The sequence below is a fragment of the Anomaloglossus baeobatrachus genome, chromosome 5 (genome assembly GCF_048569485.1).
Source record: "Anomaloglossus baeobatrachus isolate aAnoBae1 chromosome 5, aAnoBae1.hap1, whole genome shotgun sequence".
NCBI classification, from domain to species: domain Eukaryota; kingdom Metazoa; phylum Chordata; class Amphibia; order Anura; family Aromobatidae; genus Anomaloglossus; species Anomaloglossus baeobatrachus.
In genome coordinates, this window is record NC_134357.1 from 124952908 (window position 1) to 124975619 (window position 22712).

Sequence of the window (22712 nt, forward strand, 5' to 3'; positions counted from 1 at the left end):
TGTGTGTGTTGCGCGGTATGTGCGTATATTTATGTATGCCGCGGTGTTTGTGTGTTGGGTGTTGTGTGTGTGCGGCGTTGTCTGTGTGTGTGGGTGTCTGTGTATTCCGCGGTGTTTGTGGTTCCCAGTGTGTGTGTGTTGTGTGTGTGTGTGTGTGTGTGTGTGTGTTGGGTGTTGGGGGGAGGTGTGCACCTCCCATCGTGCTCCATCCCCCATGCTGCCCACCCCCCATCGTGCTCCATCCCCGATGCTGCGCACTCCCCATCGTGCTCCATCCCCGATGCTGCGCACTCCCCATCGTGCTCCATCCCCATGCTGCGCACTCCCCATCGTGCTCCATCCCCCATGCTGCGCACTCCCCATCGTGCTCCATCCCCCATGCTGCGCACTCCCCATCGTGCTCCATCCCCCATGCTGCGCACTCCCCATCGTGCTCCATCCCCATGCTGCGCACTCCCCATCGTGCTCCATCCCCCATGCTGCGCACTCCCCATCGTGCTCCATCCCCCATGCTGCGCACTCCCCATCGTGCTACATCCCCCATGCTGCGCACCCCCCATCGTGCTACATCCCCCATGCTGCGCACCCCCCATCGTGCTACATACCCCATGCTGCGCACCCCCCATCGTGCTACATCCCCCATGCTGCGCACCCCCCATCGTGCTACATACCCCATGCTGCGCACCCCCCATCGTGCTACATCCCCCATGCTGCGCACCCCATCGTGCTCCATCCCCCATGCTATAATAGTTCTCCTATTATACTCAGAGAGGAATATAATAGGAGGACTATAATAGGAGGAGTAGTCCTGGGGGGAGAGGAGTATAATGCCGGCTCCCTGCACATGTGTACCGGGAGCCGGTGTACGCTGGTAACTATGATACACATCGGGTAACTAAGGGACCTTAGTTACCCGATGTGTATAATGGTTACCAGCATTCACCGGCTCCGTCAAGATCCCAGCAGCGCAAGGTTATGTCTGGCGCTGCTGGGATCGTGACGGAGCCGGTGTACACTGGTAACTATGATACACATCGGGTAACTAAGGGACCTTAGTTACCCGATGTGTATAATGGTTACCAGCGGTCACCGGCTCCGTCACGATCCCAGCAGCGCAAGGTTATGTCTGGCGATGCGTGCGGAGGGCCGGGGCGAGTGGCCAATCCATGCGGAGGGCGGGACCAGGCCGAGGCGAGCGTCCAATCCGTGTGGGGGGGCGGAGGCGAGGCGAGCGGCCAATCCGTGCGGGGGGTGGCGGGGCCATGGCGAGCCCAGTGGCCAATCAGCTTTGTGTCACCGTAACACAATTTTGGAGACAGACAGACAGAATAAGGCAATTATATATATACTAGAAGGTGGCCCGATTCTACGCATCGGGTATTCTAGAATTTACGTATTGTGTAGTTCATGTATGATTTTTGTTATATATATATATAGATGTTGTTGTGTGTAGTTACCAAGTGTTTGTGTAGGGGCTGTACATGTTCTGGGTGTTGTCTGGGTGTGACGGGGGGTGAGAGCGGTGTTGTATGTGTGTTGCGTGTGTTGCGTTGTTTGTGGAGCGCTGTGTGTCTGTAGCGTTGTGTGTGTGTTGCGCGGTTTGTGTGTGTGTGGTGTGTTTTGGGGGGAGGTATGTTTTGTGCAATGTGTGTGTTGTGCGGTATGTGCGTATATTTGTGTGTGCCGCGGTGTTTGTGTGTTGGGTGCTGTGTGTGCGCAGCGTTGTCTGTGTGGGTGGGTGTCTGTGTAGGGCAGTTGTTTGTGGTTCCCAGTGTGTGTGTGTGTTTTGGGGGGAGGTGCGCACTCCCCATCGTGCTCCATCCCCCATGCAGCGCACTCCCCATCGTGCTCCATCCCCTATGCTGCGCACCCCCCATCGTGCTCCATCTCCCATGCTGCGCACTCCCAAAAGTGCTCCATCCGCCATGCTGCGCACTCCCAAACGTGCTCCATCCGCCATGCTGCGCACTCCCAAACGTGCTCCATCCGCCATACTCCGCACTCCCCATCGTGCTCCATCCCCCATGCAGCGCACTCCCCATCGTGCTCCATCTCCTATGCTGCGCACCCCCTATCGTGCTCCATCTCCCATGCTGCGCACTCCCAAACGTGCTCCACCCGCCATGCTGCGCACTCCCAAACGTGCTCCATCCCCCATGCTGTGAACTCCCCATCGTGCTCCATCCCCGATGCTGCGCACCCCCCATCGTGCTCCATCCCCCATGCTGCACCAGCATCAGCCTCTCTGCCCCCAGCATCAGCTTCTCTGCCCCCAGCATCAGCCTCTCTCCTCCCAGCATCAGCCTCTCTCCTCCCAGCATCAGCCTCTCTCATCCTAGCATCAGCCTCTCTCCTCCCAGCATCAGCCTCTCCTCTCTGTCCCCAGCATCAGCCTCTCTCCTCCCAGCCTTCCCCAGCATCAGCCTCTCTCCTCCCAGCCTCCCTCCTCCCACCCTCCCCCAGCATCAGCCTCCCTCTCCCAGCCTCCCCCAGCATCAGCCTCCCCCAGCATCAGCTTCTCTTCTCTCAGCCTACCTCTCCCAGCCTCCCTCCTCCCAGCCTCCCTCAGCATCAGCCTCCCTCTCCCAGCCTCCCCAAGCATCAGCCTCCACCAGCATCAGACTCTCTCCTTCCAGCCTCCCCCAGCATCAGCCTCCGCCAGCATCAGCCTCTTTCCTTCCAGCCTCCTCCAGCATCAGCCTCCCTCTCCCAGCCTTCCCCAGGATCAGCCTCTCTCCTCCCAGCCTCCGTCCTCCCAGCCTTCCCCAGCATCAGCTTTCCCCTCCCAGCCTCCCTCAGCATCAGCCTTCCCCAGCATCAGCCTCTCTCCTCCCAGCCTCAGCCTCTCTCCTCCCAGCCTCCCCCAGCATCAGCCTCTCTCCTTCCAGCTTCCCTCAGCATCAGCCTCCCCTTCCCAGCCTTCCCGAGGATCAGCCTCTCTCCTCCCAGCCTCCTTCCTCCCAGCCTCCCCCTCCCAGCCTCCCTCAGCATCAGCCTTCCGCTCCCAGTCTCCTCCAGCATCAGCCTCCCCAAGCATCAGCCTCCACCAGCATCAGCCTCTCTCCTTCCAGCCTCCCCCAGCATCAGCCTCCCCTTCCCAGCCTTCCCCAGGTTCAGCCTCTCTCCTCCCAGCCTCCTTCCTCCCAGCCTCCCCCTCCCAGCCTCCCTCAGCATCAGCCTTCTGCTCCCAGTCTCCCCCAGCATCAGCCTCCCCAAGCATCAGCCTCCACCAGCATCAGCCTCTTTCCTTCCAGCCTCCCCCAGCATCAGCCTCACTCCTTCCAGCCTCCATCAGCATCAGCCTCCCGTTCCCAGCCTTCCCCAGGATCAGCCTCTCTCCTCCCAGCCTCCTTCCTCCCAGCCTCCCTCAGCATCAGCCTTCCCCTCCCAGTCTCCCCCAGCATCAGCCTCCCCAAGCATCAGCCTCCACCAGCATTAGCCTCTCTCCTTCCAGCCTCCCCCAGCATCAGCCTTCCCAAGCATCAGCCTCCACCAGCATCAGCCTCCCTCGTCCCAGCCTCCCCCAGCATCAGCCTCCCCCTCCCAGCCTCCCCCAGCATCAGCCTCTCTCCTCCCAGCCTTCCCCATGATCAGCCTCTCTGCTCCCAGCCTCCTCCAGCACGCCGTGCTCCTCTGCCGACACTCACACACCCGATCGCATCCACTCACACACACCCGATCGCATCCACTCACACACACCCGATCGCATCCACTCACACACACAGACACTGACGATATCGCACATACGCGCTGATACTCACAACATCCGGACATACCACATGCTTCTGGCCATGTGATCCTCCGGCAGGTCCTGGAAGCTCACAGCACAGTATCGAGGCCGAGAAGCAAGCGATATCGCCGGATGCTGTGAGTGTGTGGATGCGATGTGTATGTGAGGTGTGTGTGAGGTGTGTGTGAGGTGTGTGTGAGGGTGAGTGCGATCTGATGTGTGTGTGTATGCGTGTGTGTGTGCTGTTATGTTTGTGCGTCTGGAAGTCCCGCCGCTGCAGGACCTTGATTTACTGGTAACTATGCAAGCATGGTTACCAGCGCAACACGTCCCCCGCTCGCACGGGAGCCAACACCAGCATACGGCGGCGGCGTACGCTGATGTGGGCTCCCGTTGGTGAGGGGGGAAAGGGGGGGGGAGTACAGTACTCACCTGGGATTCGTGGCTCCGTGACCGTGTCAGTTCGGGCAATGCGGGGGGGGGGGCGAGAGCTAACGTCTATTGCGTGAGGGGGGCGGGGCGTGGGCGAGTTGCCAATGCCTGCAGGGTGCCGGGGCGAGAGGCCAATCTGTGGGGGGGGGCAGAGCCTGGGCGAGCGGCTGGCCAATCCGTGTGGGGGCGCAGCCGGGGCGAGAGGCCAATCCGTGTGGGGGGGCGGGGCCATGGCGAACCCAGCGGCCAATCAGCTTTGTGTCACCGTAAGAAGGACATGTCACCGTGACACAATTTTGGAGCATGACAGACAGACAGACAGAATAAGGCAATTATATATATAGATATAGATATGTTAGCCATTAAAAGTGTCATAACTACAACATTATTTTGTTTCTCACTGAGCGCAATTGTTGCAGTCACGTTCCTCCTGTTGCCATGTAGTCATTACCTTACATGCTACACACAAAAAATACAATAAAAATGGCCAGTAAAAACCCAGCCTCATTGATAAGAAAATGGCTTTTAATGATTTGACAGAATTTTAAACAGACTTTGGCCAAGATGTAATACTCAAAAAACCCTCCCATTTACCTTTTTTTTTTTTTTGCCCCACTAAATCTGCATGCATATATATATGGGGAGACTACCTAGTCAATAGCTTGATTACCATATTAAAAACACATTTTTTTTAAGCATTTATTATTTTTTTTTAAACATGCGACTAAAAGTAAAACCCAATAAAGGGCTGTCTAGGCAGGGTATTTAGAAATAAATCTACAAATACCTGTGGGTTGGAGGTCATTGTGGCCCTCACCTTCTGCCGCGTTCTCTGGTTTCCAGCGCTGTTCTGCTCCTCTTCTAAATGACATCACTGCCCGCAGCCTCTACAGGTCACACTGCTCTGTGCCTGAACCTGTAGTGGCTTTTACAATATAAGACTTTGTAGCGTCAGGACAAGACGACATCTCACACACAGACTATAGAGTGATCCAGAGAGTCTGACGTGCGATGATGTCACCGAGAAGATGAGCAGAACGGCGATAGATAATGGGGAAGATTAGTAGGGGAGTTTATTAATACGCTCATAAAACTTGTATATAGTATATATACAGATTTATTTGAAGGAAAAAAAAAAGTTCACAGGAGTATGGTACTTCTTTAAGCATTAAATTTCTGCTATTACTATTTTTATTTGAAATCCCTTTGAGTTTACAAAGATGTTATCTTTTCCAAAAATACACTTGGCGTGTTGTCTTGTTTAGAAAGTGATGGTATGAGATGGATCTATGTTGATATTGAGTTTTCTCCAACATTGCTAACATTGTGGTTCTTCGCCGAGCTGACCATTCTTAAATGTGTGCATTTCAAGTTTTAAAAACAATTTTTTTCAGATGGGTTTCATTAAAATTTTGCACTGTTTGGCATTTACTTAGTTTGTTTACCTGAACATTACATGCTGCTGCATTAAAGGGAACCTGTCAGGAGCAATATGCACCCAGAATCGTGAGCAGTTCTGGCTGCCTATTGCTAATCCCTATCTAACCGTCCCTGTATCTAGTAGCATAGATAAAGAGATCTTTAAAAAGAAAGTATTTCTTAAGATTCTATATATTATGCTAATGAGGCCAGGGACTAGTTGCAAGGGCGTTAGTTCCCTTGGCTAGTTAGCCCCCTTAGCATATTAGTACGCCCACAAAGGTGTGTTAACATGCTAATGAATGAGCAGCATCAGAGGCATGGTTGGGTTCACCTCAGCTGCCACAGCTGGTTTTCGGGTCAGTGCGCATGATCAGAATGTCCCCGCACTTTCGGTCGTGCGCACTACACGAGTTTGAAGCAAGGACGAGTACACCTGGGTTGATAGTATGCATGACTGGAAGTCCAGGGATCATGCTCACTGAGATGAAATGCAGCGTCGAGGGCGGTGGCAGCAGAAGGCGGTGAGATCGACCATGCCTCTGACGCTGCACATTCATTAGCATGTTAGCACACCCACAGGGGCGTTCTTACATGCTAAGGGGGCCAACTAGCCAAGGGAAGGAACGCCCTTACGACTAGTTGCTATCATCATTAGTATATAATAAAAGATCTTTAGAAATAGAGATCTTTTGTAATGCTGCTAGATAGCAGGACATGCACAGTGCTTACAGGTTATTTTCTATCAAGCTTGTAAGTGCTTTATTGAAGTAAATGAAGATCACTGGAGTGGGCTGGTGCCCTGCGTTAGCACAGTGCTTATATAGATAGCGGCAGTGGTCTGTCTCCTAGGCAACAAACCTAAATATTCATATATGTATATTGTTATACAGCAATCATCGTTCTGTTTATGATATACATAAATAAGTTAGCCTCCGTACATAAAGAAGTTATGAAGTAGGATAAGTAAAACAAAGGAACAAATGCAACACACCCAGTACTAAAATTAAACGTAGCATGCTCTGCCAGGAATAACAGCATCCATTGTTCTCTTGGGTTACATTCATCACCCTGGGCCATGGCTAGTTTTACATCTGTTATCAATTGAATTTTGAATAACCGATCATACATTTATGTATAGTAAGAATGTTTGTGTGATACGTCTGCTGATGTAACCTTTATTAGTATCTGTATCCTTATAGTGTAATCCAGGACTGAGCACATCTTAGTCTGCTGCTTCAGCTTTGTGCCAACTTTCCCAAACCAAGGAATTGCTTAAAAAGTAACATCTTGATAACCTGTTATTTTATGTTTCTGTTTTATTAAAGAGCATACAGGAGTTTATTAGTTCTTAGAGACAGCTAAATGTAGGCTTATATGTGCCGTAAATGTTGAATTCTTTTTCTATACATTGTAACTATTTGTTTTTCTCTTTTTGGTAGATGGATTTGTCAATCCACTGGTGGAACTGTCTGCCAAACAGGTAGCATTTCACATTCCATTCGAAGTGGTCGAAAAGGTGTATCCCCCAGTCCCAGAGCAGCTACAACTGCGGATCGCTTTCTGGAGCTTCCCGGAGAATGAGGAGGATATAAGGTGTGTTCTTCAAATTTGAGATGTTTGTATAAGCCTTTTAATGTTTGGTGCGTTTTACTCCAAATACATTTAACTTGTTTTTATAGGATCCTCTATATAAGGGTATCTGTATTGACAATGGTCTTTATTAATTTATTAAAGGAAATCTGTCTGCAGGTTTTTGCTGTGTAATCTGAAGACAGCAGGACATAGAGGCTGACACACAGAGTTCAATTATGTGTCATGTATTACCCTGCTTGGTGTTTACATATAGTGAAGTGGGATTATCACTGCCCGCACCACACTAGTCCGACCACGCCCCCTCACCCTCTGATTAGCACCTCTATGTCTATAGACTTTGTATGTAGAGAGCCTGTTGTGAGTGGGTTACCTTTCTCAGCTCTGCTGCATTGCTAAATCGAAAAAGTCTGATTGTGTCACAACTGCTGTACCCAGTAATCTAAGTGATATATCGTTGGTATCAGGGTATCTTTGCCTACATTATGATGCTCTCAGATATGGTAGCAAAATCCTGCTGACAGATTCTCTTTAAATAATCAGCACATTAAACAATTGCAAAATGAAACAGAAAATTAGTAATTTGCACACTTTTTTTTTTTTAAATGGATTACCCCAGATTTTGGCAGAAAATCTAATATATAAAGCTGTATGTGTGTGTGTATGTGTGTGTGTATGTATGTATGTATGTATGTATGTATGTATGTATGTATGTATGTATGTATGTATGTCCGTCCGTCCGGGATTGGCATCTGCACCGTCGCAGCTACAGCCACAAAATTTTGCACACTGACCCCGAGAGCATCATAGGCTATGTTTTGAGGGGAAATTTTAACCCTGCGCTTTACAGTTATTCGCCAAAAAACCTGCCTCCATTAAAGCGAATGGAGCTGGGAGCCACAGTGCAGCCAGAACTTCAGAAGAATACGCAGCCACGCCCTTATATGCAATGTTGGCGTGTCACAATGCAGCCAGGGAAAGAGAGACAGACACAGACAGGGAAAGAGAGACAGACACAGACAGGGAAAGAGAGACAGACACAGACAGGGAAAGAGAGACAGACACAGACAGGGAAAGAGAGACAGACACAGACAGGGAAAGAGAGACAGACACAGACAGGGAAAGAGAGACAGACACAGACAGGGAAAGAGAGACAGACACAGACAGGGAAAGAGAGACAGACACAGACAGGGAAAGAGAGACAGACACAGACAGGGAAAGAGAGACAGACACAGACAGGGAAAGAGAGACAGACACCGACAGGGAAAGAGAGACAGACACCGACAGGGAAAGAGAGACAGACACCGACAGGGAAAGAGAGACAGACACCGACAGGGAAAGAGAGACAGACACCGACAGGGAAAGAGAGACAGACACCGACAGGGAAAGAGAGACAGACACCGACAGGGAAAGAGAGACAGACACCGACAGGGAAAGAGAGACAGACACCGACAGGGAAAGAGAGACAGACACCGACAGGGAAAGAGAGACAGACACCGACAGGGAAAGAGAGACAGACACCGACAGGGAAAGAGAGACAGACACCGACAGGGAAAGAGAGACAGACACCGACAGGGAAAGAGAGACAGACACCGACAGGGAAAGAGAGACAGACACCGACAGGGAAAGAGAGACAGACACCGACAGGGAAAGAGAGACAGACACCGACAGGGAAAGAGAGACAGACACCGACAGGGAAAGAGAGACAGACACCGACAGGGAAAGAGAGACAGACAGGGAGACAGAGATATATACAGAGGGGGAGATAGACATTATAATTACATTTATAGCTATTTGTTTTGTGGTTTTTGTGTGTAGAATACATTTTTGTTAATACATTCTATTTTGTTAACAGCAGTTATTAACCCGGGCAAAGCCAGGTAGTACAGCTAGTACTACATAAAGCCATACATTTGCACTAAAGGGTCGATACTTTTTTTTTTTTTTTTTTTTTTTATAATCCCTGTAGGCAAAAGCTCCAAAGAGACATAGTTTGTCAAGTTTTTAAAGGCGTTCCCTACTATTTGCACACCCACTTCTTAAATGAAATAATGCACTATGTAAAATAAAACCAGCTTATACTTTCCTCTGGGACCAGTAATATTCCAGTGATTTCGCCGCTGTGTCTGTGGATTCTCTTGGGACGTTAAAGGGTACCTGTCAGCAGATTTGGCGACTATAATCTGCGGGCACCACCACTGAACTTTAATATACAGCATTCTAACATGCTGTATAAAAGAGCCCAGGCCACTGTGTAGAATGTAAAAATCTCAGCTAACGGGTGGTGCGGTGCAGACTGGTCGGATGGGTGTGTCCGTTCTACGGGTCCGGTGCCTCCTCAGTCAGCCATCTTTGTCCTCCCTCTGAAGCCTGTGTGCATGATGCATCCTACGTCATCCACACGAGTAGATACTGGGGTCCTGTGCAGGCGCACTTTCATCTACCCTGAGCAGGGCAGATCAAATTATTGTAGTTCGCCTGTGTGGGACCTCAATGCCGACTCGTGTTCATGACGTAGGACGCGTCATGCACCCAGGCTTCAGAAGGAGGACAAAGATGGCCAAAAGAGGAGGCGTCGGTACCGGAGAACGGAGACACCCATGTGACCGTTCTGCACCGCACCACCCCTCAGATGAGTATTATAAAGTGATTTGTACGTTCTACACAGCGGCCTGAGCTCTTATATACAGCATGTTAGAATGCCGTATATAAGAGCTCATTGGTGGTGGCCGCAGATTATAGTCGCCAAATCTGGTGACAGGTTCCCTTTAAAGGGAACATGTTATCAGGTTTTTTCCAAATAAAGTAGGGACAACATCTATAAGACCGAATGTACAGCATTCCAGAAAACTGTATATGTCACAATCCAATCTGCAAGCCAAAAAAAAAAGTTTTTATTATACCCACATATGAGGCGGTCCAGTCCTATGGGTGTCTCTGGTCTTGATCCGGTGCCTCATCTTGCAATCCTCGTTCTCCTTCCCTGCTTTGTGTGGATGATGCTCCTGTGCAGGCGCACCTCTCACTGCCCTGCTGAGGGCAGAGGAAAGAATTGAAGTGCGCATGCACTGTCGCTCTTTGGCCTTTCCCCACACATGCACAATACAGTACTGTACTTTCCTCTGCCCTTCACAGGGTAGAGAGATGTGCGCCTGCACAGGAGCATGATGGAGGACACTGATTGGATGACGTAGGATGCATCTTCCACACAAAGTGGAGGAGGAGGATGGCAGTCTTCAGAAGAGAGGATGCACTGAATCAAGACCAGGCACTGCCCATTTGACTGGACCCCCCTGTAGGTGAGTATAATAAAACTTTTTTTTTTTGCCTTGAGAGGAAGCGGTAAAGATTGCTAAAATAGACATTAAAGTGAAGGGTGTGGGGAAAATTGGCTGAGAGGAAAATTGGCCAAGGGGAAAATAGTTGTATCGGTGGATCTCTCATGAAGAAGTGGGGAGACACTTCGAAACGCGTTGAATAAAATTACTTTAATTCAACTTTCTTGGATTTATGCCATATCTTCAGCAGCGCAGTAACCGTTCCACATCAACTTTGTTCCCGATCAGCTTTGGCCAAAATAGACATGAGTCACTTCAGGGGTCCAAATCCACCTTTAGAAATATATATACAGTACATCTTTCCAAATACATTATTTTACTTGTCCATATATTAAATTCTTATTCTGCAAGTACCGGCATTCCCTGCTATAGTGTTTGGGTAGAGCTTACCTTTTGGATTAGTTTTCATAAATGTGGGCAAGAAAATTTATTAAGACTGATTTTTCTCATGCCAATCCTACAACGAAGTCTGTTGTATTATTAGACTAAGGACACACAGCGAGCAAAACTCAGTGAGTGGAATGCGTTAAAAAAAAAAAAAATCGCATTTCACTTGAACCAATGTTACTCTATGGGGTTGCTCCCATGAGCGATTTTTTTTTTCTCTCAGCCCTACTTGGACCGAGAAAACAATTGCAGCATGCTGCGGGTGGAATCTGATTAGTTTTCACTCGCACCCATATAAGTCTATGGGTGCGAGAGAAACATTGCATTGCACTCACATTACACCGAAGTACAGTGCACTATACACATCAGCTGATAATGAAGGAGATGAGTAGATTTGTCCCTCCCTCTCCTCCGCAGCTGTGCTCCAATCGCAGGATTGCATAACAGTATAGTGACACTCGGCTTACACTCGCAGCAGAGCGGAAGCCAAGGGTCATTAGCATAACGCATCCGATGCTCACATCGTATGCTAAATACCTGTGTGTCCTTAGCCTTATGTGTCAAATACAGCAGGTGAAATAAGTATTGAACGTGTCACCGATTTACTAAGTAAATTTTTAATGGCGTTATTGACATGAAGTTATCACCAGATGTAAGTAACAACCCATCCAATCCAAATAAGCAAAGAAATATAAAACCATAGATGGAAATATATTATGTGCAATACTGAGAAATGACACAGAAAAAGTACTGAACACGCTTACTGAAATGTATTTATTAAATCTTTATTGGTGTTGACAGCTTCAAGATGCCTAGTGTATGGAGAAACTATCACATGCATTGCTCAGGTGTGATTTTGGTCCATTCTTTCACACAAACACTCTGCAAATCCTGGCCATTGTAGCAGCTTTATTTTCTTTCTCCGAAACCAATTGAATGTTTGCTTGGCTGTGTGATTGGAATCATTGTCTTACTGAAATGTCCACCCTTGTTTCATCTTAATCATCCTAGTAGATGGCAGCAATTTTTTTTAATCACGAGTATCTCAGTACATTTGTCCTTTCATGAAGTTTTCCTGTGCCATTTACTGAAAAACAGCCCCACACCATAATGTTCCCACCGCCAAACTTCACTGTTGGTATGGTGTTTTGGGTGATATACAGGGCTGTTATGATTCAGGGACCGAGGAGGATCAAAAAATGCAGAATCCCAAAAAGGTAACATAGTGGCTGGAAACTTAACGGACTGCAGACCTAATCCTGACAAACAACTAGAAGTAGCCATGAGGCGGGCCTATGATGATCTTGACGCCTCGACAAAGCCGGAGAACTAAATAATCTCACAGTTAGTTATATAAGAAAGCTAATCTGCCTCGGAGTAGTCCCCAAACATAGATAGCCCCCCCACATGTAAAGGCTACGGTGATATAGAAAAATACAAGACAAAGCCAGAAAAGACAGATTCAGCAAAGGTGAGACCCAAACTATCTTTATAGGAAAGGATAGAAAAGAGCAACTGTCTGCAGCCGTAAAAACCCTAATCTATACCAGCACTTCTGAAATGGAAAAATCCTGAGGTCACACAACCTCTCCCCCACTGTACCAGCACTCAGATGTTGCTGGGATCCAAAAACACCAATACAGATGAGGACTGAACTAATACCAAGCATGACAAACACAAACCTTGCAGAATCATGGAGCTAAGTATACGGACACTCCCAGCAGGGAATTATCTCATTCCACCACAAACTCCACACAGACAAAATAGGAATCATGCATTAGTATCAAAGCAGAGAAAACAACAAGAAAGTGGAAAAAAAACATCAGAGTTACAAAGAGCACTTATCTGAGAGGAGTACTGGAGGTGAGCAGAGCTGGTTTACAGAATGTCCTAAGCACAAGGAACAAATGACCACCGGCAAGTAACTAGAGAAAACTACTCAGTTAAATATCCCAATCTGACCCTGATTGCCAGTCCTCCACATGTGTGTGGCTTTCGCCTCACACATCAACTGCACCGCCAGCACTGACCACAAGAGGGAGTCCCAAACTGGAAAACGTATTCACAACACAGGGCCTTTTGGTCTCCAAACATGGTGTGTACTATGGCATCCAAAGAGTTCAATTTTGGTCTCATCTGACCAGACTATGATCTCCCAGTATTTCACAGGCTTGTCTAAATGTTGTAGAGCAAACTTTAAACAGGCTTGAACATTCTTTTTGTTAAGCAATGGAGTCTTGTGTGTTGAGCGTTCATACATGCCATGGAGGTTGAGTGCATTACTTATTGTTTTCCTTGAAATAATTGTATTTGCTGATTCCAGGTCTTTCTGTAGATCTCCACAGGTGGTCCTTGATTCTTGGATAACTCTTCTCATTCTTTTCAGTGCTTTGTCTGAAATCTTGTTGGGAGCACCTGGTCATGGCCCTTTTCATCGCAACCCTAAGTACTTTAGAAATTCTTTTGCAGCCAATGGCATCAGTGTGTTTTGCAACAATAAGGTTGCGGAGGTTTTGAGACAGCTCACTGGTTTTACCCATCTTGAGGTGTTTCATGTGTAGCACTTGGGTAATCAGACACCTTTTTATAGGCCATCAGTTAAACCAGCTGATATTCACTAAAAAATATTTACCATGTAAGAAAGGAAAGGTTCAGAACTATTATATGAAATGTAGAGTCACTTTTGACTCTGGGCTGTCTCAAAAACCTTTACGAAAAACCAGGTGGTGCTCTTCTATAGTGTTCCAGTGTCGGGGGGGAAAGAACTATAATGTACAATAATGGGTCTGGACAGGACATATGTGTGTGATTGTATATCTGATGACGTGCTTGGTAATCACTGGTGTAAAGGAAAACCACTAATGTCATCCCCTGTCCAAACCCGTAGAAGTGCACGTATGTGCAAAATGGTCATTGTGTGTGTGTGTGCACCTGCTGCACTCCTCGTCCCCGCTACAAGCAGGATGCTGTTTTAACAAATCTGATTAAAGAATAATTCTTTTACTTCCAGTCAGTGCCGCTTAGCTTTCTTGTACCAGCTGATATTATTTTTCACTAAGTGGCAGGATTGTATTTTCATTACTGACAGATTTCAGCTGGTGTCATGACTTTTTATGGCTTTTTGCACCTCTTTCTTCATGTGTTGAATATTTTTTCACTGTCATTTCTCAGTATTACAGAGAAGTTAATTTTATGAAGATTTGTGGTTTGATTTCTTTGTCTTTGTGGATTGGATGGGTTGTTACTGACATCTGGTGAGAAATGTATCTCATTAACACCTTTACAAATATGTTTACTTATAAAATTGGTGACGTATTAAATACTTATTTTACCTGTTGAACGTTCAGAGGGGGGTGGCTATTTGGTACATGTTTTGGCTCTTTATCTGCCATAAAATTAAATTAGATTTGTGCACTAATTTACACAATTTTCTTGCCAAATTGTGCTCATATTTGTGGTTTCATTACAAAACTTTACAGTATTTGTCAAGAGCAAAGATTCTTTAATTGTTTCACGCAAACATGGTAGCATGTATCCATATTTGTGACTTTTTTCTTTTTCTGATAGAAAAGCGGAGTATAAGCGTTGAAAATGTTAAGGGACATTTATCATCTTTTTCCCAAAAGCAGTTTGTAGTATAAGGCTATGTGCCCACGGGAGCTTGCACCTGCGGATTTTGCCGCAGAAAACCTGCGGATTTATGTGGATTTTCTAGATAAATCTGCAGGTTTTGGCAAGTACAGACACTCCCCATGTTATCCTATGGAACATGGGGAGTGTCTGTATCCATGCTGTGGACACATGCGGCTGCAGAATATGCTGCGGATGTCTCGCAGCCGCACATAACTGCATGTCAATTATTCCTGCGGAATTACCTGCGGAAATCCTGGCCCTCCACTATGGAGATAGAGGCCGGGACTTCCGCAGGTAAGTCGCACGAATGTCCGCAGGTTTACTGCAGCTACTTCAATGTACTACCGCAGCTAAAAATGGCTGCGGATTCCAGCGAGCAGCTGCGGATGTACCTGTGGATATATCCGCAGGTACAAACTCCCGTGGACACATAGCCTAAAAAGGGGGCTTTACACGCTACGATATCGTTAATGTTTTATCGTCGGGGTCACATTGTTAGTGACGCACATCCGGCGTTATTAACGATATCACAGCGTGTGACCCTTACCAGTAAACTTAAGCGATCTCAAAAATGGTGAAAATCGTTCACCATGGAGAGGTCGTTCCAAAACCAAAAATCGGTAATGGTTGATTAGCGATGTTGTTCGTCATTCCTGCGGCAGCACACATCACTGTGTGTGACACCGCAGGAGCGAGGAATGCCTCCTTACCGGCCACAATGCGGAATGATGGAGGTTGGCGGGATGTTACGTCCCACTCATCTCCGCCCCTCCGCTTTGATTGGTCGGCCGCTTAGTGACGTCGCTGTGATGCCGAACGTCCCCCTCCCCCTTGAGGGAGGGATTGTTCAGCAGTCACAACGTCGCCGCCGACCAGGTAAGTGCGTGTGACGCTGCCGTAGCGATAATGTTCGCTACGGCAGCGATCACACGATATCGCACATACGACGGGGGCGGGTGCTTACACGCTTGATATCGCTAGCAATTGCTAGCGATGTCGTAGCGTTTAAAGCCCGCTTAACTGTCCTGCCAGAACTCAGTGTAGCAGAAACTATTACCGTACATTGCAGGCCCTCATGGGCTGAAGTGAGATGTTATTAATATGAGTGGAGACTGAATGTAGCTTTGAGTTGTGGTATTTAATATGACTAGTAGATGTTGCATGGCATTTTATATGGATTAAATATTCATATAACGTTGTGGTCAACAATATTGGAACCTTTGATTGTTTGCTATATATAAAATACTATATGTCTTTCATTAAGATGTATCATGTCTTTAAAAAGTACCTTGTGAACCTTTTCCACAATTTTTTTCACATTACACCCACAAACGTAAGTGTATTTTATTTAGATTTTATGCGATATACCAACACAAAGTAATAAGTATTTGTGACGTGCAAAAGACCTGCTATGTTTTTCTAAATATTTTTCAAATATAAATCTGAAAATAGTGCCGTGCATTTGTATTAGTTCCCCTGTAGTCTGTTACCTCTAAATATAATCCCGAGTGACCAATTGCCTCCAGAAGTCCCCCAATTAGTAAATTGAATCCACCTGTGTATAATTTATTCTTAGTTTAACTATAGCTCTATTGTGAAAGCCCCAGAGGTTTGTTTGAGAACATTACAAAACCGCATCATGAAAACCAAGGAACACACCAGACAAGTCAAGGATAAAAAAACACAAAAAAAACTGAGCTGAAACAATGTTCAGTAAACATGCAACATTAAGCATGTGAATTGCAGCCTCAAGACTAGAAAAAAAACAAGGAGAAAATTGCATGAAAAATACCCTGACTATAAATAAATAAATAAATTGCAAGTGCTTAATAACAGGGTACTTAGTGTATACATTTTTGCAAAAAGGTAAAAAGCTGTCTCACCTCGTCACGGTGTACCCATCTGAGACAGTCCCTAACCTACTGAAGTTAAAAACATTATCAATACCTGACTTGTGTCATGTCAAACTCCAATATGAATGGTGGCAAGTGGTCAGCTGTGTCCCAGATTAAATACACAGTGAAGTGAGACGCAATTAGTTGTTCAGTCTCAGTATTAGGAGGGCTGCGCCCCCAACTTGCAAAAAAGCAAGACAACATACAAAAAACACAAAAAAACTGAGCTGAAACAATGTTCAGTAAACATGCAACATTAAGCATGTGAATTGCAGCCTCAAGACTAGAAAAAAAACAAGGAGAAAATTGCATGAAAAATACCCTGACTATAAATAAATAAATAAATTGCAAGTGCTTAATAACAGGGTACTTAGTGTATACATTTTTGCAAAAAGGTAAAAAGCTGTCTCACCTCGTCACGGTGTACCCATCTGAGACAGTCCCTAACCTACTGAAGTTAAAAACATTATCAATACCTGACTTGTGTCATGTCAAACTCCAATATGAATGGTGGCAAGTGGTCAGCTGTGTCCCAGATTAAATACACAGTGAAGTGTCTTGCTTTTTTGCAAGTTGGGGGCGCAGCCCTCCTAATACTGAGACTGAACAACTAATTGCGTCTCACTTCACTGTGTATTTAATCTGGGACACAGCTGACCACTTGCCACCATTCATATTGGAGTTTGACATGACACAAGTCAGGTATTGATAATGTTTTTAACTTCAGTAGGTTAGGGACTGTCTCAGATGGGTACACCGTGACGAGGTGAGACAGCTTTTTACCTTTTTGCAAAAATGTATACACTAAGTACCCTGTTATTAAGCACTTGCAATTTATTTATTTATAGTCAGGGTATTTTTCATGCAATTTTCTCCTTGTTTTTTTTCTAGTCTTGAGGCTGCAATTCACATGCTTAATGTTGCATGTTTACTGAACATTGTTTCAGCTCAGTTTTTTTGTGTTTTTTGTATGTTGTCTTGCTTTTTTGCAAGTTGGGGGCGCAGCCCTCCTAATACTGAGACTGAACAACTAATTGCGTCTCACTTCACTGTGTATTTAATCTGGGACACAGCTGACCACTTGCCACCATTCATATTGGAGTTTGACATGACACAAGTCAGGTATTGATAATGTTTTTAACTTCAGTAGGTTAGGGACTGTCTCAGATGGGTACACCGTGACGAGGTGAGACAGCTTTTTACCTTTTTGCAAAAATGTATACACTAAGTACCCTGTTATTAAGCACTTGCAATTTATTTATTTATAGTCAGGGTATTTTTCATGCAATTTTCTCCTTGGTTTTTTTCAAGTCAAGGATAAAGTTGTAGAGAGAGGGAAAAAAAAATTAGCCCAAGCTCTGAACATCTCACGGAGACTGTTCAAGCCATCGTCCATAAATGGAAGGAGTGTGACACAATGGCAGACCTACCAAGACATGGCCGTCCACCTAAGCTGACATTCCAAGCAAGGAGAGTACTAACTAGAGGAGCAGCCATGAGGCCCAGGGTCACACTGGAGGAGCTGCAGAGATCCACAACTGTGGAGAAATCTGTCCACAGAACAATTATTAGACTATTAGTCATGTATTACACAAATCTGAACTTTATGGAGTGGTAAGAGGAAAGCCATTTTTGAAAAAAAAGCCATGAGAAAGCCCATTTACAGTTTGCGTAATGAAATGTAGGGGACACTGCTAGCATATGGGCCATATCGTGGGCAGAGCAGAAAACATAGCAGCCCTCACTTGCGCCGGTGAGCTAAATGCGCAGGCGCGAGATTATGGTCGTCGCTGTGCATGACCTCCCCAGCGCAATGCTTGTACCCGCCCATAATCTAGCACCTCTGCATTTAGCTCACCGGCGTGAGCGAGGGCAGCTGTTTTCTGCTCTGGCCACGATATGGCAGAGCGAACTGCGCGAGCAGACCTAACTGCACAGGCGCGAGATTTGAAAATGCGACAAGGATGATGACGGAGGCGTCATCCCGTCAATCAAGAAAGGAGGACGATGATCAGTGGCAGGAGGGGGATAAAGGAGCAGAAAATGAGCCCCCCATCTGGCCAACCAAGGTAATTAGCATACCTAACGGCCAGGTTTTATAAAGTTATTTTTGGGGTCTGGAAGGGGAGTCAGGGCCAAGGTGCACCTTCATAGAGCCCAGGAGCTGCAGAAGGGGATTCTTTTAGTTTCATAGGTAATAATCTGGTGACAGGTTCCCTTTAAAACAGACTTTTTTTCCCGTCCTATATTCTTATGTACTTTTAGATGTCATTATACTGCCGTGGAACACTTTTTGTTTCACTCAAACCTTGATTTTATTTTGTATTTTTTTTTTAATCTCAGCCTCATACGCACTAGAATAACATTGGGCGTGTCTGCCAAAAAGAACGGCTTGGATTGTTTGATTGTCAAGGGAATTAAAGGGGTATTCCCATCTGCAAGATCATTTTCCAGTATGTAGCAGGTGTAATAATAATATTAGAAAATACCTCCAGTTACAAATGTAGTGTAGTTCTCCTAATTAGCGATGTCTCTTAACCCCTTCACGACCTTGGACGGATCTATCCATCCAGGATCGTGTCCCGTTAAGCCCCGCCCCCTGCCGCGGGCGGGCGGCGTGGATCGGCACACATATCAGCTGTTTTCAACAGCTGACGTGTGCCTGCTTCCACCTGCGGCCATTAACCCCTTAAATCTTGCTGCCAAAGTCTGTCAGCAAGATCTAAATGCGCGCGGCCATATTTTTTACTTACCGCCGTCCCCACTGGAAGTCACGTGTGTTATCACGTGACTATCGATGGTTGCCATCGTAGCACAGGGTCATGTGATGACGCCTGCAGCTACGAAGTTTCACTTTCATTTTCCCTCGGCCGAGAGCAGAGGGAAAAACAAAGTGACTGAATCTGCTGTTTACAGCTGTATTGCTGTGATCAGCAGATAGATGATAGCGATCAGATTGCTGATCGCTATAGCCCCCTAGGGGGACTAGTAAAATAAAAAAAAAAAAAAGTTTTAAAAAATAAAAAAAAAAACCTAAAAGTTCAAATCACCCCCATTGAAAATTAAAGGGTTAAAAAATAAATAAATATACACATATTTGGTATCGCCGCGTTCAGAAATGCCCGATCTATCAAAATATAAAATCAATTAATCTGATTGGTAAACGGCGTAGTGGCAAAAAATTCCAAACGCCAAAATTACGTTTTTTTGGTCGCCGCAAGTTTTACGCAAAATGCAATAACAGGCGATCAAAACAGCTGCGCAAAAATGCTACCATTATAAACGTCAGCTCAAGACGCAAAAAATAAGCCATCACTGAGCCATAGATCCCAAAAAATAAGAACGCTACGTGTTTTGGAAAATGTCGCAAAACGTGCGCCACTTTTATTGGACAAACTTGTGAATTTTTTTTAACCCCTTAGATACAAATAAACCTATACATGTTTATTGTCTACAAACTCGCACCGACCTGAAGCATCACATAGATACATCAGTTTTATCATATAGTGAACACGGTGAACAAAACATCCCAAAAACTATTGTGCGATCACACTTTTTTTGCAGTTTTTCCACACTTGGAATTTTTTTGCTGTTTTCCAGTACAATATATGGTAAAACCTATGGTTTCATTTAAAAGTACAAGTCGTCCCGCAAAAAACAAGCCCTCATATGGCAAGATTGACGGAATAATAAAAAAGTTACGGCTCTTGGAAGAAAAGGAGCAAAAAACAAAAATGCAAAAACGGAAAGTGCCCGGGGGCTGAAGGGGTTAAAGGGAACCTGTCACCAGGTTTTTCCCTTATGAGCTGCGGCCACCACCAATGAGCTCTTATATACAACATTCCAGAATACTGTATATAAGAGCCCAGGCTGCTCTGTATAACATAAAAAAACACTTTTATAATACCTAGGGGGCAATCTGGTTCGATGGGTGTTGCTGCTCTCGGTCCGGCGCCTCCTCCATCTTGTGGGATCTCCATCCTTTTGCCCAGCCCTGTGTGGATGATGCATCTTGTGTCATTCACAAAGATACCCCCATTGCGTTCCTGCGCAGGCGCACTTTGATCTGACCGGTTGAGGGCAGATTAAAGTATTGTAGTGCGCATGGTCTTTGGCCTTTTCTCGCACCTGTGTATTACAGTACTTTGATCTGCCCTCAGCTGGAAGATCAAAGTGCGCCTGCACAGGAGCATAATGGAGGCCTCTCTATGAATGACGCAGGGCACGTCATGGGGCTGGGCAAGAGGACGGCGATCCCAGAAGATGGAGTAGACGCCAGACCGAGAGCAGCGGCACCCATTGGACTGGACTGCCTCCCCAGGTGAGTATTATAAAGGTATTTTTTATGTTATACACAGCGGCCTGTGCTCTTATATATAGTATTCTGGAATGCTGTATATAAGAGCTCACTGGTAGTGGCCATAGCTCATAAGGGAAAAACCTGGTGACAGGTTCCCTTTAACTCATGTGCAGGGCATTGCAGCTTAGTTATCCATGGTTGCATCCACTTATGTAGTGACAGTTGATTGTGGTCGTAACCTTGGATACCTAAGCTGCAATGCCCTGCACATGGCTATATCAGGGGAACTATACTACATTTCTAATTGGAGGTATTTGCTGATATTATTATTCTAAAGCATGCTTTACACGCTGCGACATCGCTAGTGATAGCTAGCGATGTCGTGCGCGATAGCACCCGGCCACGTCGCTGTTTTGTCATGTGAGTGATTGCTGCCATAGCGAACAATATCGCTACGGCAGCGTCACATGCACATACCTGCTTAGCGACGTCGCTGGAGACACCGAACAATCTCTTCTTTAAGGGGGAGGTTCGTTCGGCGTCACAGCGGCGTCACTAAGCGGCCGCCCAATAGAGGAGGGGCGGAGATGAGCGGCCGGAACATCCCGCCCACCTCCTTCCTTCCTCATTGCCGGTGGACGGAGGTAAGGAGATGTTCGTCGTTCCTGCGGTGTCACACATAGCAATGTGTGATGCCGCAGGAACGACGAACAACCAGCGGCATGCACCACCAACGATATTATGATAAGGAGCGACGTGTTAATGATCAACGATTTTTGACGTTTTTGCGATCGTTGCTCCTTTTAGTCACAGACAAGGATATCGCTAACTGCGCCGGATGTGCGTCATGAACACCGTGACCCTGACGATATATCATTAGCGATATCGTTGTGTGTAAAGTACCCTTTAGTATTACGCCTACTACATATTGGGATAGGATCTTAGAGATGGGAATATCCCTTTAAGGATCTGGCATGTCCTGTTTTGAAATAACGATTCCTCTTTTCTTCCCGGGATAAGCCATTGCCAGGCATGTATAGTAGCGGCTCTTTATTGAATCGTACAGGTATTCTAAGTCGAGCAAACTCCCCTGTGTATGCGAGAGGTGTCTGAGATAGCTGCCATCGGCTGACAGCCAGCTACTGGGTACGGGGCGTTTTACACTTAAAGGGAACCAATCATCAGGATTTTCGTGTATAAGCTGCAGCCAGTGCAGTACTGGCACTATCATGCACAGTGTGTACATACCATCAGTGGGCAGCTCGGGTGTTTAGGCAGTGAAATTCATCTTTATAAAGTTTGAAATTTCGTGCACTTTTTGATTGACGTGTGCACCTCTGCAGATAATGTCCGGGCGGGTTATGCAGGAGTTCCCCGCCCCCCCACCAGCCTGTTCCTCCCTCTCTCCTGATGTCCGGGCGGGTTATGCACGTGTTCCCCGCCCCCCCCGCGCTGCCTGTTCCTCCCTCCCTCTGGCTGTATGTAAATATCTAATCTTCAGAAACATGGCGCCGGAGTGGGCCTCTGCGCATAGCGCTTATCTCCGGCGCCATGTTTCTGAAGCCCCCGCATTACACAACTTGGTGTCTGAGAGGGCGGCGCCACAGCGATCTCACACCGGCTGGTGTGTTGGCCCGGTGTCCTGGGGCGGCACGATACAGGAGCAGCAGGTAATCGCGTCCTCCGATCACCTGTTCTGCAGTCCTGTTGTGATCGCGCGCGCTCCTGCGGTCACAACGGGATCTGAAGGAGCGAGGGCGCATGCACCGCCCTCTAACACCAAGCTGTGTGATGCTTCAGAAACATGGCGCCGGAGATAAGCACTGTGCGCAGAGGCCCACTCCGGCGCCATGTTTCTGAAGATTAGATATTTACATACAGCCAGAGGGAGGGAGGGAGGAACAGGCGGGGCGGGGAACACGTGCATAAACCGCCCGGACATCAGGAGAGAGGGAGGAACAGGCTGGTGGGGGGGCGGGGAACTC

General features: G+C 46.7%; 1 protein-coding gene across 2 annotated transcripts in view; it reads left to right on the forward strand.

The window, feature by feature from the left end:
• The window catches only part of ZSWIM8 (zinc finger SWIM-type containing 8), a 177517-nt gene that overhangs the window by 32685 nt on the left and 122120 nt on the right, over window positions 1-22712 (forward strand). For both annotated transcript variants that reach the window (XM_075348847.1, XM_075348846.1), the window contains exon 2: window positions 7024-7177. In XM_075348847.1, the coding sequence (XP_075204962.1) occupies window positions 7024-7177 (154 nt within the window). The remainder of the gene's footprint in view (window positions 1-7023; window positions 7178-22712) is intronic.